Here is a 13,209-nt window from a genome sequence, read left to right as displayed (position 1 = left end):
ACGGAACAATACCTAAACTAGGGTTTAGCTTTCTACCACTCCTGCAACCCACCATCTACAAACTAATTCCACGATGCCTTCCCAGCCACAAAGATGGTGAAGTGTCATGTAGTCGACGTTCACATCACACCAGTAGAGGAAGAACAACACAACATAATATCAAAACATTGAACGGTGATCAACTTCACATGATTATTAATAACAAGACTTCTCCCATGTCCTCAATAAAAAATACAACTACTCACAACTCATCATATTGATCATGATCAGTGGGTATAAATACGTGTTTAACAATCTGAACATAACAATCTTCCTCAGTTAAACTAACAAGCATCAACTACAAGATGTAATCAACACTATTAGCACCCCTAGGTACCAATCTGAGGTTTGATACAAAGATTGAACACAAGATATGAACTAGGGTTTGAAGATGAGATGGTGTTAGTGAAGATGATGATCCCCACAATGATTGAAGCATTGGTGATGATGAAGGCTTTGATTCCCCCCTCCTAGAGGGAAGTTTCCTCAGCAGAATCGCTCCACCGAAGAGCAAAAATGCTACTCCCAAGTTCCGCCTCGTAGACAGTGGCGGAAAGTACCAAACTTTTCTGTGATATTTTCTAGGATAAATGGGATTCTATGGCAAAAGCACATTGGGAGATGAGACACCAGGGGCCCACAAGGGTAGGAGGCGCGGCTAGGGGGTAGGTTGTGCCACCTGTCCTTGTGGCTAGCTGGTGGCCCCCTCTAGCATGTATTTGCTCCAATATTCTTCATATATTCCAGAAGAATTCTCTAAAATCCACACTTCATTTTGAGCTCCAGAGAATTGCTATCTCTTCGGTTGCTTTTTCAGGTCCAGAATTCCAACTACCGGTAATCCCCCTCTCTTTATATAACTTGCACTTTATTATGATAGAAAAGGCATTAGAATTGCACCATAATATGAAATATGTCATTGAAATAGACTATTTATAATAAGAAATAAAAATAAAGATGCAAAATGGACATATCAAAGCCCATGTGAATTGACATAAATAATTTAATCTATTAAGTACAACCTCGTCCACTTGTTTCCAACCACCTTTTACCCTCGATGTGTACATATGTCTTGAGACTAACTCATTGTCGCTTTTAATCCAATTGTGCCTGCCTCTTCTAGAAAACTTTCCACACTTATATAAAGTGTGTGCCATTGACATCTTTGGTCACAAGTAATATCATCATAAATTTTATCTTTTTTCATTGAGATCATGTATGGGGCCGATCTTTCTCTACAGATAAGAAGACTATTATGGAACATAGGGGCATACTCACTTGGTTAGAATGAGTGGGGTTGACAAAGTATGCTGAACTTAGGTGTAGAGCCAAATGACCTACTAGGAGAAATATTGTGAGACATTAAGAGTATTTTGGTTTAAGGGAGGAAATAGTAGCAATAATAGCATATCTTATTCCCTTGCATTTGTCCATTTCTAATAATTTCTTGTCTATCTTCCTCGCGGTCTTGGAATCTTTAGCGGTTTCACCAGAACTTGGATGCGTAGATACCTCGATAAAACAACAACTGGAGTACAAAAACCTAGATGTATGTACTCTTAGTTGTAAACAATCACACATTGAATAACGCATAGCAAACCACCATGTTGATCAGTTAATGCATCGATCAGTAAATGGTCTCCTTTAGTTATAGTATTTCTCTCACTCTCTCTCGCTACCCCCATTACCACCTCGCTCATATCCTCCTATGCATGTAGGCTGCATTGTTGACATCATCATTCACTCCAATCGCCACCTCACTCCTCTCCTCTTTGCTTGGAGATAGCTTCGACTTTGGATATTCGCGCGTCAGATCAATCATTTAATCCCAAATGGGAGTTTATAACATTAGCTACTTAGTTGACCTCATCCAGCCAATCAACCCCCCCCCCTTATCCCCACCCCACGTGCTACCCTTCACTTATGTTTCCTTATTGTTTTTACTCACCCACCCCTTCTCGCTCCTGTCCTGCTCCTCTCCAACCATGTCATGTTATAAAACCACCCACCAAAAGTTTGTTTGGTACATTATTTTTGCCTCGAAAGACTGCGCTGTCCCCAAACATCATCGAGTGAACTTGCACTTACAACTAAGAATATACATCCTTACTTCGTAAATACACAAAACATTGATATGAATGTTCCACCCTTAACATGCAAGATGTTTATTTTTAATTCCATTACATTAGTAAGGAAATTAAATTATGATATTATGATTTAGAAAAATACATTTTTCAGGATGGATATAACAATGATTTTTAACATGTTAAATGGTTAGTTACTTGCATGCATTATGGGAGTTGGATGCACTAGGATCTTCATTCATCTTCCAAAATGTTATGAAAAAGGTCAAAATAATTTGATGATTCACACAACAAGCATATACAATGAAACTATTACTGGGTATCACCAAAACATTGTTCGTCTCACATTTTGTATAATGAATAGTTGCATTTGGCTCATTCATGTTTGTCTTTTGTGTATTAGTCGAGCTTGGATTTGATGCTTTATGCAATCATAGGTGTATGTCGTGGGGTAGCTACGCGCATCAGTGGATGCAAAGACTAGAGGTATCTCACTTTTTGAATAGAAAATAATGCACATAATGTAAATATTGCCAAGAATTCCAACTTTTTCATGGTGTGTTGAACAATAAATTAGAGACCTCATGTTCGTATACCTAGAGCATCTAATGCACCCAACTCGTTGGCTAATAAATACCTCCGTGCTTTTTGCTCCCAGGTGAAGAGAAAAGCCCGATGAAAAGTTGCTAAGACCATGTGAATGCCATTCATTCAGCCTAAGTGTTGCATTTGATGAACCAACCCATTTATAGGGTGCCTCGAGAAATGCATCGTTAGTTGTCATATGGATTGATGCAACCTCATTGCAAGTTTAATTCAAATGGGCTTGCCTCTCTATATAGAGTGTGTGCAATTGGTTAGTCATAAGTTACTTATCATCATAAACTTGGTCATTTTTGGTTGATATCTTGTTTGGGTTGGATCTTGCTCTACAAATACGAAGATGATACGAAACATGGGCAATAACTCACTAGGTTAAAATGAGTGGTATTGTGGAAGTATGTTCAACTATGGTGGTAGTTCAAGCGACCCATCCATCTAAAGTGTTATCGGGAGAAGTACTGTGACAAGATGTTAAGTAGTATCTTGGTTTAAGCGATGAAATCATGGTATTCCCTCATGTTTGTAGGTCCGTAACAATTTCTCACCGAGCTTCCTCATAGCCTTTGTAGCTTTGGTAGGGTCGCTAGAGCTTGGAGATGATGATGCCTCTGGCAAAAACAATAAGAGGCATACAACAAACAACAAATCTACCCATTCGTCCTACAAACAATCATGCACTGAAAAACACATTGCAAAAATTTGTGTTGACCATCAGTCGCTTCATCTGACTAGAGGAAGCTCTTCCATTTGGTCTCTCTCTCATAATTACAACACATTTAAAGTCTCTCGTGCATGAATAGTAAGTTACAATCTACCTGCTTGTGCTCCTCTCTAACTAGGCAATGTAAATTGACCTAAATAATTTCATCTCCCAAGTACATCGTCATTCACTGGTTTCTAACCGCCTTTCCCCCTCGATATACACACATGCCTTAGGGCACCCTCTTATTTCTAAACGTTTTTCTATTGTAGCTTTGATCCAAGTTACTTGCTTTTTCTTGAAACTCTGATTGTATCTGTATAGTGAGTGATATTTACATCTTTATGTACAATTAATATCATCATAAACTTGATCTCTTTTACGTTGAGATCTTATATGGGTTGGTTCTTTCTGCACGTACAAGAAGCTGATTGTGAAGCATAGACACATCACAATTGGTTAGTATGAGGGGCATTGAAAAAGTATGATGGGCTGGGTGGTGCTTCAAGGGACCAATCCATATGATGTTTGTACTAGAGGGAGTGTTGCATTTGCTGACCATACTAGTCGCCTTCTGGGGCCATGGAGCATGATTCATACCATAGGCACGACCGTTTCTCTTCCAGCCCCTTTGGAACCTGAGGTCCGGCGAAAGCCAGACCGCAACAGTCAGCATTGCGCGACGGCGATGCATCTATCGCTCTTTACCACTATCTGGTCGTGCCGCTCAAGACACAAACACAACCAAAGTGGCTCTCAGCTTTCCGACGTAGATGCACACTCCCAATGGGGAGCACCAGGAGACCGGCGCACCACTGCCCGCACGGATCCAGTCGAATCAGCGGCAGAACGTCAAGCCGGCCGGTCAAGGAGATGTGATGATGATGATGATAACAGCCGCAGTTGGCCGACTAGTCGGCCGGCCACTCTCGTGTGAGTTCTCCACGCAAATCAAATCAGAGTGCAGGCCATTTTGGACGCCTTGCCGCGACAACTCCAAGTGACCGCGAGATCCATGGAGGGCGGATACATGCGCAACCGAGAGTCAAGATCGTGGCCACACCCAGCACTCACCCCAGACCCCTAGAAAAAGACTGTTAAGTTGCAGCCAGTGCACTTCTGCTGTTCCTTTTTGGAAATTATTAGGTGTAGCTAAACCAGGACACCAATGTGCCCAAAACATGAATTTTAGAGCAGGTGAATCACCAGGACACTGAAGAATGTGTGCTGTAACTGTTATTGGCCATGCTATATTTAGAATTCTGTAACTGTTTATTGGCCATGCTATATTTAGAATTCCTTGCTTGAGAGAGCCAGGACAGGGCCACGCTAGCTGTACATGTTAACCATTAGTAATTTGGTTGGTCATGACCTACTCCCTCCGTTCGGAATTACTTGTCACGGAAATGGATATATCTAGACGTATTTTAGTTATAGATACATCCATTTTTATTCACTTTCGAGACAAGTAATTTGGAACGGAGGGAGTACTATTTAAGAGGCCAACCAGGCAACTGCAGTGGTCCAAGAAACCCAAAGAACCTGAAAACAACAGCAGGTGTGGGCGTATGCAATCTCCTCGTGCAAACAACATTATTCTCGACTTCATCAGAAGGCCAAAAGGCAAAAGCCGGTCAAAGATAAGAACAAGTTAAAAGCTCCCGAAGTAAAAGGCAAAGCAGGTGTCAAAAAAAGATGCTACCTTCTAGGTCAAGATAAATTTTCTAACGCCTTGTAATAAGATGTGACAGCTTGCATCATCAACAAAATGTAACAGAGTGGTAGAGTAACATCAGTTCACACTATGGAGCGCATCAACATAAGCTGTTGAGTGGGAAAAAAATGTGCTTGCCAAGAATGAAAGTCATCTGAAGTTCTCTCGCAGAAAAAGTTATCTAAAGTTAGAGCGAGTTATCTAAAGTCCAGGGAGAAAATAGTTCAAAGACATAATTTATCAAAGTAAACAGTTGAATGGAAACATTTGGTTGCTAATATGCAGTATACAGTAATATAATACTTTCTGAGACATAACTGACAATGCCATGTTTGCATTGATTGATTCGCTACAAAAGAAATGTGCAGCTACTGAACTGCACATTTGCAAACCTCAAACTGCAGTGCTAAATACAGTATGCAGTACACACAAGTCAATACTTTATCTTTGTTAACAAAACAACTAATGAAAAATAGAACAGAGGTCACCTTGATTGATTGGCTACAATGGAAATGCACGACTACGACGGAGATCAGCAGGGTTTGACGACAAAACCCGAATTAGCTCACGCAAGGACAAATTCAGCCTGGCTACCTACTCAGATTAAACGACAACTTTCAAACTGAGAACTACTTATAGAGCTTCACAACAGAACATGGAAAAAAGAGTTCAGAAGCTGCCAAAGGAGACTTTAACTTGGTATATATACAGTATACAATGAGAATAATTTTCAAGACATAACTGACAATACCAAATTTGCTTTGATTGATTTGCTGCTAAGGAAATGTGCAAGTACCGAATTGCAGATTCGTGAACCTCAAATTGCAGTGCTAAATACAGTATACAGTATACAGCTTGACAAGTTACAGTCAAGTCAATACTTTGTAGTAACAACTAATGTTAGTTGAAAAATACAAAGTTCACCTTGATTGATTGGCTACAATGGAAATGCACGACTACGATGGGGATCACCAGTGTTTGATGACGAAACCCAAAATTAGCTCATGTAAGAACAAATTCAGCCTGGCTACCTACTCAGATAAAAGATAAAACGACAACTTCAAATTGAGAACAACTCCCTCCATCCCATAATATAAGAGTGCCTTTACACTAGAGCTTTCATAACAGAGAAAGGGGAGTTCAGAAGCTGCAAAGGATGCTTAACTTGGAAATGTAGATGGAGGAACTATCCTCTACATCTTGACAGCAATATTAGCACCAACACACAGGTGTACCAATTTTCGGTTTCATGTGTGGCATCCATAACAACATCAATTACCATAATCCAAAAATCATAGTATGAGCGATGATAAATCTCCCCCTAAAGGCCTACTACATAGCTTGCTCTAAATTCATATACAATTAGCACTACATTTGGTCTACTTAACCAGCTATAATAACATGCTGCTAAACAGGCATCTGACAAGCTAGTTCAACTAAATTTCCCCATCCTATTACACCATCCTAGCCATTACCATAATCCTAAACAAAGAGAGCTTTCAAGGGACGGATGAAACTAGGAGTACAAATTACAAAAAAGCTTCAAAACGAACGATCTGCTGCTAACCATTAATTTCCTCCGTCGATCGAAGACGACGAGGAGCAAATACTGCAAGGAGAAGAGGAAGGGCTCACCGCCAGGCGGAGACGGTGAGCAGAGGCCGCTTCTCCCATGCGAGCGAGAGGAACGCCGGCGGCAGCTGGACGAGCGAATACTTGTACTTGGCATCGTAGTCCCAGAGCAGGAGCTCGGCCTGGCTCTCGGCGTAGTTGCTGAGCCGGACTGGCTCGAAGCCGCACCACTCCATGAGCGCCTGCCACTCGGCGCTGCCGGCCATCCTGTCCGTCCTGTCGGCGCCTTCCGGCGGCCCGACGGCCCTGCGGATGCGCTCCCCGAACATGCACCGCTCCAGCGTCGCCCTGTCCTCGGAGTCCCGCGCCATCGCCACGTCCAGCGACTCGAACACCGCCCGGTAGTAGCTCAGCGCGCTGGCGAACCGGTCGACGAAGCCGGCTCGGTTCAGGCTCACCTCGTACTCCCCGAGGGTGACCACCGCCGGGCCGAGCGATTTGGCGAGGCGGAGGAGTCGCCGCACCGGCTCGTCGGAGTCGCCCAGGAGGTGGTAGAGCTGGAGCATGAAATTGACGGCCACGACCTCGTCGGGCTCGACCGAGAAGTCGGACCGGTCGAGCTCGTGCACGGGCCGGAGCAACGGGACGAACTCGAAGTCCACCCCGAGAAGCTGCGCGAAGTCGCGGAGGCGCGCGCTGGTCGCGGCCAGGGACGCCGCGGGTTGCGGCCCCAGGTACGGCGAGGGTACGCCGGAGATGCGAATCCGAGACGGCTTCCCCTCGGGGCGCGTGGCCAGCGCCTGGAGCAGCGCCGCCCACTGGATGCCCTGCACGATGCCGAAGTCAACGATGTGGATCTTGGTCGCCGCGCCCGTGGCCTCCAGGATGGCCTGGTTGGCGGTGAGGTGCGCGAACTTGGAGTAGGGGCAGGCGTCGTTGAGCGTCTTGTAGCAGAGCGTGACCTCGTCGGAGGCGAGCCGCGCGTCGGACGCCGTCTCGAGGGGCGCCGCGCCGCCGCACGCGAGGCGGCGAGCGAGAGCGTCGGAGAAGTAGAAGGCCACGCGCTCCGCGGGGTCCCCGGACTCGGTGGCCGCGGCGCGGACCTTGGCGAGCTCCGCGGCGGCGAGGCCTGGGCTGGCCACCGCGGCGCGGGAGCAGGCGAGGAGGGACTGGAGGATGGGGGCGGAGCAGGACGCGTCGGCTGAGCCCGGAGAAGAACACGCCGCCTGCGCCGCGGCGGTAACCGTGGGGAGCGAGGCCGGCGCATTCTCGTCCCGCGCGACGGCCTCCGTCTCGGCCTCAGCCTCGGGCGGGCCGGGCGGCGGCGGGGTGGTGAAGATGAGGCGGTCGAGGTCCGAGTCCTGGAACACGGGGGCGTCCCCGATGAGGCTCTCCATCCACACGTCGGAGTCGAAGTCCGTGCCGGCGGCGAGGTCGGAGAACACGGCGTCGGCGGCGGACGCCCCGAAGACGTCAGAGAAGAAGTTCTCGGCCTGGGGCCACGCCGCGGACCCCGCGGCCCCGAACGGCAGCGAGCCCGGGATCTGCGCGTGCGGGGGCGCGGGGGCGGGCGGCATCGGCATGGGCGGCGGGACGAGGTGGTGGTGGTGGTGGTGGTGCCGCTGCTGCTGCTGGTTGTGCTGCTGCTGCTGCTGGATCACCTGCTGCGCGATGGCCATGAGGTTGCCGCTGTCGGCGCACATGTACGCCATGCCCTCCTCCGCCCTGCCGATCTGCGGGGTGGGAGAGTCGCGGGGACGGCCGGGGCGCTCGCCGATGAATCGGGAGAGGAGAGGGGAGGGGGGGGGGAAGGGGCCGGCGGAGGTGAGCGGCAGGGGGATTTAAAACAGTAGGGCGTGGCCACTGTGATGGCAGTGGCAGAGGGCACGCTCACACTATGCGGGCGGAATTACGGGAGTGCCCTCGGACTGTACTGGTCTTGTACGCACTCGGAGGGCGGAGGTCGGTGACCCCAAACGGTAAGATGGGAGGGAGAAAGCGTGGGGGGCTTGAACTGCGGTGTTCAGGTGGGAGGATCTTCTGTGCATCTAGAGAGGGTCACCGCTGTGAGCAACCGGTGTAAGAGCGTCGCCTTTTCTGTCTGGAATCATATTTCATATGTCGTGGCTCCAAATAATGTTGAGTTATGTGTGTTGGAAAAGCAACTCCAACGTGTCTGACCCATTTCGTCCGCGTGCGTCCGTTTGAGTCGCGGCGGATAGAAAAGTCGGTCCAACGAGCCAACTCAAACGGATGCGCGTCCGCTTTTTGTCCGCCTGCTGATCCATTCCCGGTCCATTTTTTAGCCACATTTGCGTCGGCACGGACGCGCGCGGCGCCCACCTACTCATCCCCCTGGGCCGCTAGTCCGTGGCACAATGGCCATCCTCTTCCACCCCCATATCGACAGCAAACCCTCGCTCAGCCGCCGCCCATTTGTCGGTGCCTCTGCCAGCAGCCGGTATTGACACACCTCCCCCCAACGTCGCTACCAACGTCTCGCCGCCGAGCCACCGAAGCTTCCCACCCCCACCTCCCGACGCTGCCGCGAGCAGCAAGTCGCCTCGCCGCCCCTGCCAGCTCCTTCGTCCTGACGCCGGCACGCTCGTCGGACGTCTCCAGGCCAGCCACCTTGTTAGCAGCCTAGGCCCAGCTCCCGGTCCATCGGCATATGTTTGGACGTTTCCGATGCGCATCGGACACTTCACTACAAGAGGAGAGTCCACTACATTCCAAAAGACCGGTCTGAAGGGAGTGTGGCACTCTCCCTTATAAGGAGCTCCTAGCCTCCTCCCATATCCGAGGTGGGACTAAAGTCACTAGCACTGCCCAAGGTCAGGTTCCTGACACCCCACCTCCCTAGGGAAGCACCCCTTAGGGTGGCGTGGGGCTCAGCTCTGATACCACTTGTTAGGCTTCTCAGGGGGATGGGATGTTAGGGCTGTTGTCCACCGGTGGAGGCTGGCTTGGTTTAGTCCCACCTCGCTTACGGGAGGAGGCCATGACCAACTTATAAGGGAGAGTATCTCTCCTCCTTTCAGTCCGGGCTTTTGGTTTAGTTCCAGAACGTAAGTAGAGTGTGGGCTAGATCAAGTTGGACGCTAACATCTCGCTCCGAGGGAGGCGTGCGTCTCTTCGCCGGCCAGCTCCTTCGACGACACCCACAAGTTGTTCGACGGTTTGCCAAGGTACAAAATGGACTCCGCCAACGAGTTCTTTTTCCATAATTTCCTTTATGACTCCGACGATTCCTCGTCCGATGAGGAGGAGGAGATCTTGGCTGCCGTGTTGGTCCATCACCACCTTAATAGCCAACGGTCGTTGTTCCGTGGCTCGATCCCAGGACACCTTCCGACGTTGAATCGCAACCGAGAGAGCGGCCATTTCCTTCTTTGGAAGGACTATTTTGACACAACCAACCCGATGTTCAAACATTAGAAATTCCGGCGGCGTTTCTGTATGGCTAGGCATGTTTACAACCGTATTAGAGAGGGAGTGGTCAGATACGATAACTATTTCGAGTGCAAAGAGGACACCCTTGGAAAGATTGGCTTCTCATCTTATCATAAATGCACTGCAGCCATCCAGATGCTTGCATACGGAGTGCCCGGTGATCTCATTGATGAGTACGTCTGTATGAGCGAGTCCACATGCCTAGAGACCATGTACAGGTTCTGCAGGGCTGTGATTGATGTGTTTGGCCATGAGTACTTGAGAGAGCCGACTCCTCAAGATACAGCCCGCTTGTTGGCAATGAATGTCAGCAGGGGCTTCCCAGGGATGCTTGGCAGCATAGACCGCATGCACTGGGAGTGGAAGAACTGTCCTTCTGCTTGGCAAGGGCAGTATAAGGGCCATGTGAGGGCTTGCACTGTCATACTTAAGGCCGTGGCCTCACAAGATCTTTGGATATGACACTCTTTCTTCGGCATGGCCGGATCACACAATGATATCAACGTGCTTCAACGCTCGCCGGTGTTTGCAAGGCTTGCCGAAGGCAACAGCTCGCCGGTGAATGTTACCATCAACGGCCACAACTACGGCAAAGGATACTTACCTAGGTGATGGTATCTATCCTCAGTGGACCACTATTGTCCCCAACCCTGTCAGAGAGAAGAGGAAAAGATTTGCCCAAGAGCAAGAGAGTGCTAGGAAGGACGTCGAGAGTGCCTTTGGTGTTTTGCAATCTCGATGGGGCATCGTGAAGGAAATATGCCCTAGAGGCAATAATAAAGTTGTTATTTATATTTCCTTATTTCATGATAAATGTTTATTATTCATGCTAGAATTGTATTAATTGGAAACTTAGTACATGTGTGAATACATAGACAAAACAGAGTGCCCCTGGTATGCCTCTACTTGACTAGCTCGTTGATCAAAGATGGTTATGTTTCCTGACCACAGACATGTGTTGTCATTTGATGAACGTGATCACATCATTAGAGAATGATGTGATGGACAAGACCCATCCGTTAGCTTAGCATTATGATCGTTTAGTTTTATTGCTATTGCTTTCTTCATAACTTATACATGTTCCTCTGACTACGAGATTATGCAACTCCCGAATACCGGAGGAACACCATGTGTGCTATCAAACATCACAACGTAACTAGGTGATTATAAAGATGTTCTACAGGTGTCTCCAAAGGTGTTTGTTGGTTTGGCATAGATCAAGATTAGGATTTGTCACTGCGTATATCGGAGAGGTATCTCTGGGCCCTCTCGGTAATGCACATCACTATAAGCCTTGCAAGCAATGTGACTAATGAGTTAGTTGCGGGATGATGCCTTGCGGAATGATTAAAGAGACTTGCCAGTAACGAGATTGAACTAGGTATGATGATACCGACGATCGAGTCTCGGGCAAGTAACATATCGATGACAAAGGAAATAACGTACGTTGTTATGCGGTTTGACCGATAAAGATCTTCGTAGAATATGTAGGAGCCAATATGAGCATCCAGGTTCCGCTATTGGTTATTGACCGAAGATGTGTCTCGGTCATGTCTACATAGTTCTCGAACCCGTAGGGTCCGCACGCTTAACGTTCGATGACGATTTGTATTATGAGTTATGTGTTTTGGTGACTGATGTTTGTTCGGAGTCCCAGATGAGATCACGGACATGACGAGGAGTCTCGAAATGGTCGAGAGGTAAAGATTGATATATTGGACGAAGGTATTCGGACACCGGAATGGCTTCGGGACGTTTCGGATATTTATCGGGAAACCGAGGGGTTACCGGACCCCCCCCCCCCCGGGGGGGGGAAGTTATGGGCCTTTAATGGGCCATAAGGGAGTAGGAGAGGGCAGCCCGCAGGGTGGCGCCCCCCTCCCAAGGGAGTCCGAATTGGACAAGGGGAGGGGGCGCGGCCCCCTCTTTCCTCTCCCTCTCCCTCTTCTTCCCTCTTCCCCTTCTTGGAATAGGAAAGGGAGTCCAACTAGGACTCCCCCTTGGCGCGCCCCCTCTAGGCCGCCGGCCTCCTCCCTCTCCTCCTTTATATACGTGGGCAGGGGGCACCCCAAAGGGACACCCAAGATTTCTCTTAGCCGTGTGCGGTGCCCCTCTTCACAGTTTACGCCTCCGGTCATAGCGTCGTAGTGCTTAGGCGAAGCCCTGCGCGGATCACATCACCAACACCGTCGCCATGCCATCGTGCTGACGGAACTCTCCCTCGACCCTCTACTGGATCAAGAGTTCGAGGGACGTCATCGAGCTGAACGTGTGCTGAACACGGAGGTGCCGTACATTCGGTACTTGGATTGGTTGGATCGTGAAGACGTTCGACTACATCAACCGCGTTAACATAACGCTTCTGCTTTCGGTCTATGAGGGTACGTGGACACACTCTTCCCCTCTCGTTGCTATGCATCTCCTAGATAGATCTTGCGTGATCATAGGAATTTTTTTGAAATTGCATGCTACGTTCCCCTACAGTGGCATCCGAGCCAGGTCTATTCGTAGATGATATGCACGAGTAGAACACAAAGAGTTGTGGGCGATAATAGTCATACTGCTTACCACCAACGTCTTACTTTGATTCGGCGGTATTGTTGGATGAAGCGGCCCGGACCAACATTACATGACCGCGTTCATGAGACTGGTTCTACCGATGTGCTTTGCACACAGGTGGCTGGCGGGTGTCTGTTTCTCCAACTTCAGTTGAATCGAGTTTGACTACGACTGGTCCTTGTTGAAGGTTAAAACAGCACACTTGACGAAAAATCGTTGTGGTTTTGATGCGTAGGTTATAAGAACGGTTCTTGTTAGAAGCCCGTAGCAGCCACGTAAAACTTGCAACAACAAAGTAGAGGACGTCTAACTTGTTTTTGCAGGGCTTGTTGTGATGTGATATGGTCAAGACATGATGTGATATAAGTTTTTGTATGAGATGATCATGTTTTGTAAAAGTTATCGGCAACTGGCAGGAGCCTTATGGTTGTCGCTTTATTGTATGAAATGCAATCGCCATGTAATTGCTTTACTTTATCACTAAG

General features: G+C 48.3%; 1 protein-coding gene across 1 annotated transcript; it reads right to left on the bottom strand.

Moving 5' to 3' along the window:
* Positions 1-6,372: 6,372 nt before the first annotated feature.
* Positions 6,373-8,535, bottom strand: LOC123095941 (SCARECROW-LIKE protein 7-like). The gene has a single exon (XM_044517511.1). The coding sequence runs from the start codon at positions 8,422-8,424 to the stop codon at positions 6,772-6,774; it is 1,653 nt and encodes a 550-aa protein (XP_044373446.1). The 5' UTR covers positions 8,425-8,535; the 3' UTR covers positions 6,373-6,771.
* Positions 8,536-13,209: the final 4,674 nt, after the last annotated feature.

This window comes from Triticum aestivum, chromosome 4D (genome assembly GCF_018294505.1).
Source record: "Triticum aestivum cultivar Chinese Spring chromosome 4D, IWGSC CS RefSeq v2.1, whole genome shotgun sequence".
In the NCBI taxonomy this organism is placed as follows: domain Eukaryota; kingdom Viridiplantae; phylum Streptophyta; class Magnoliopsida; order Poales; family Poaceae; genus Triticum; species Triticum aestivum.
Note: the sequence above shows the minus strand (reverse complement) of the source record. Positions and strands in the feature narration are given on the sequence as shown.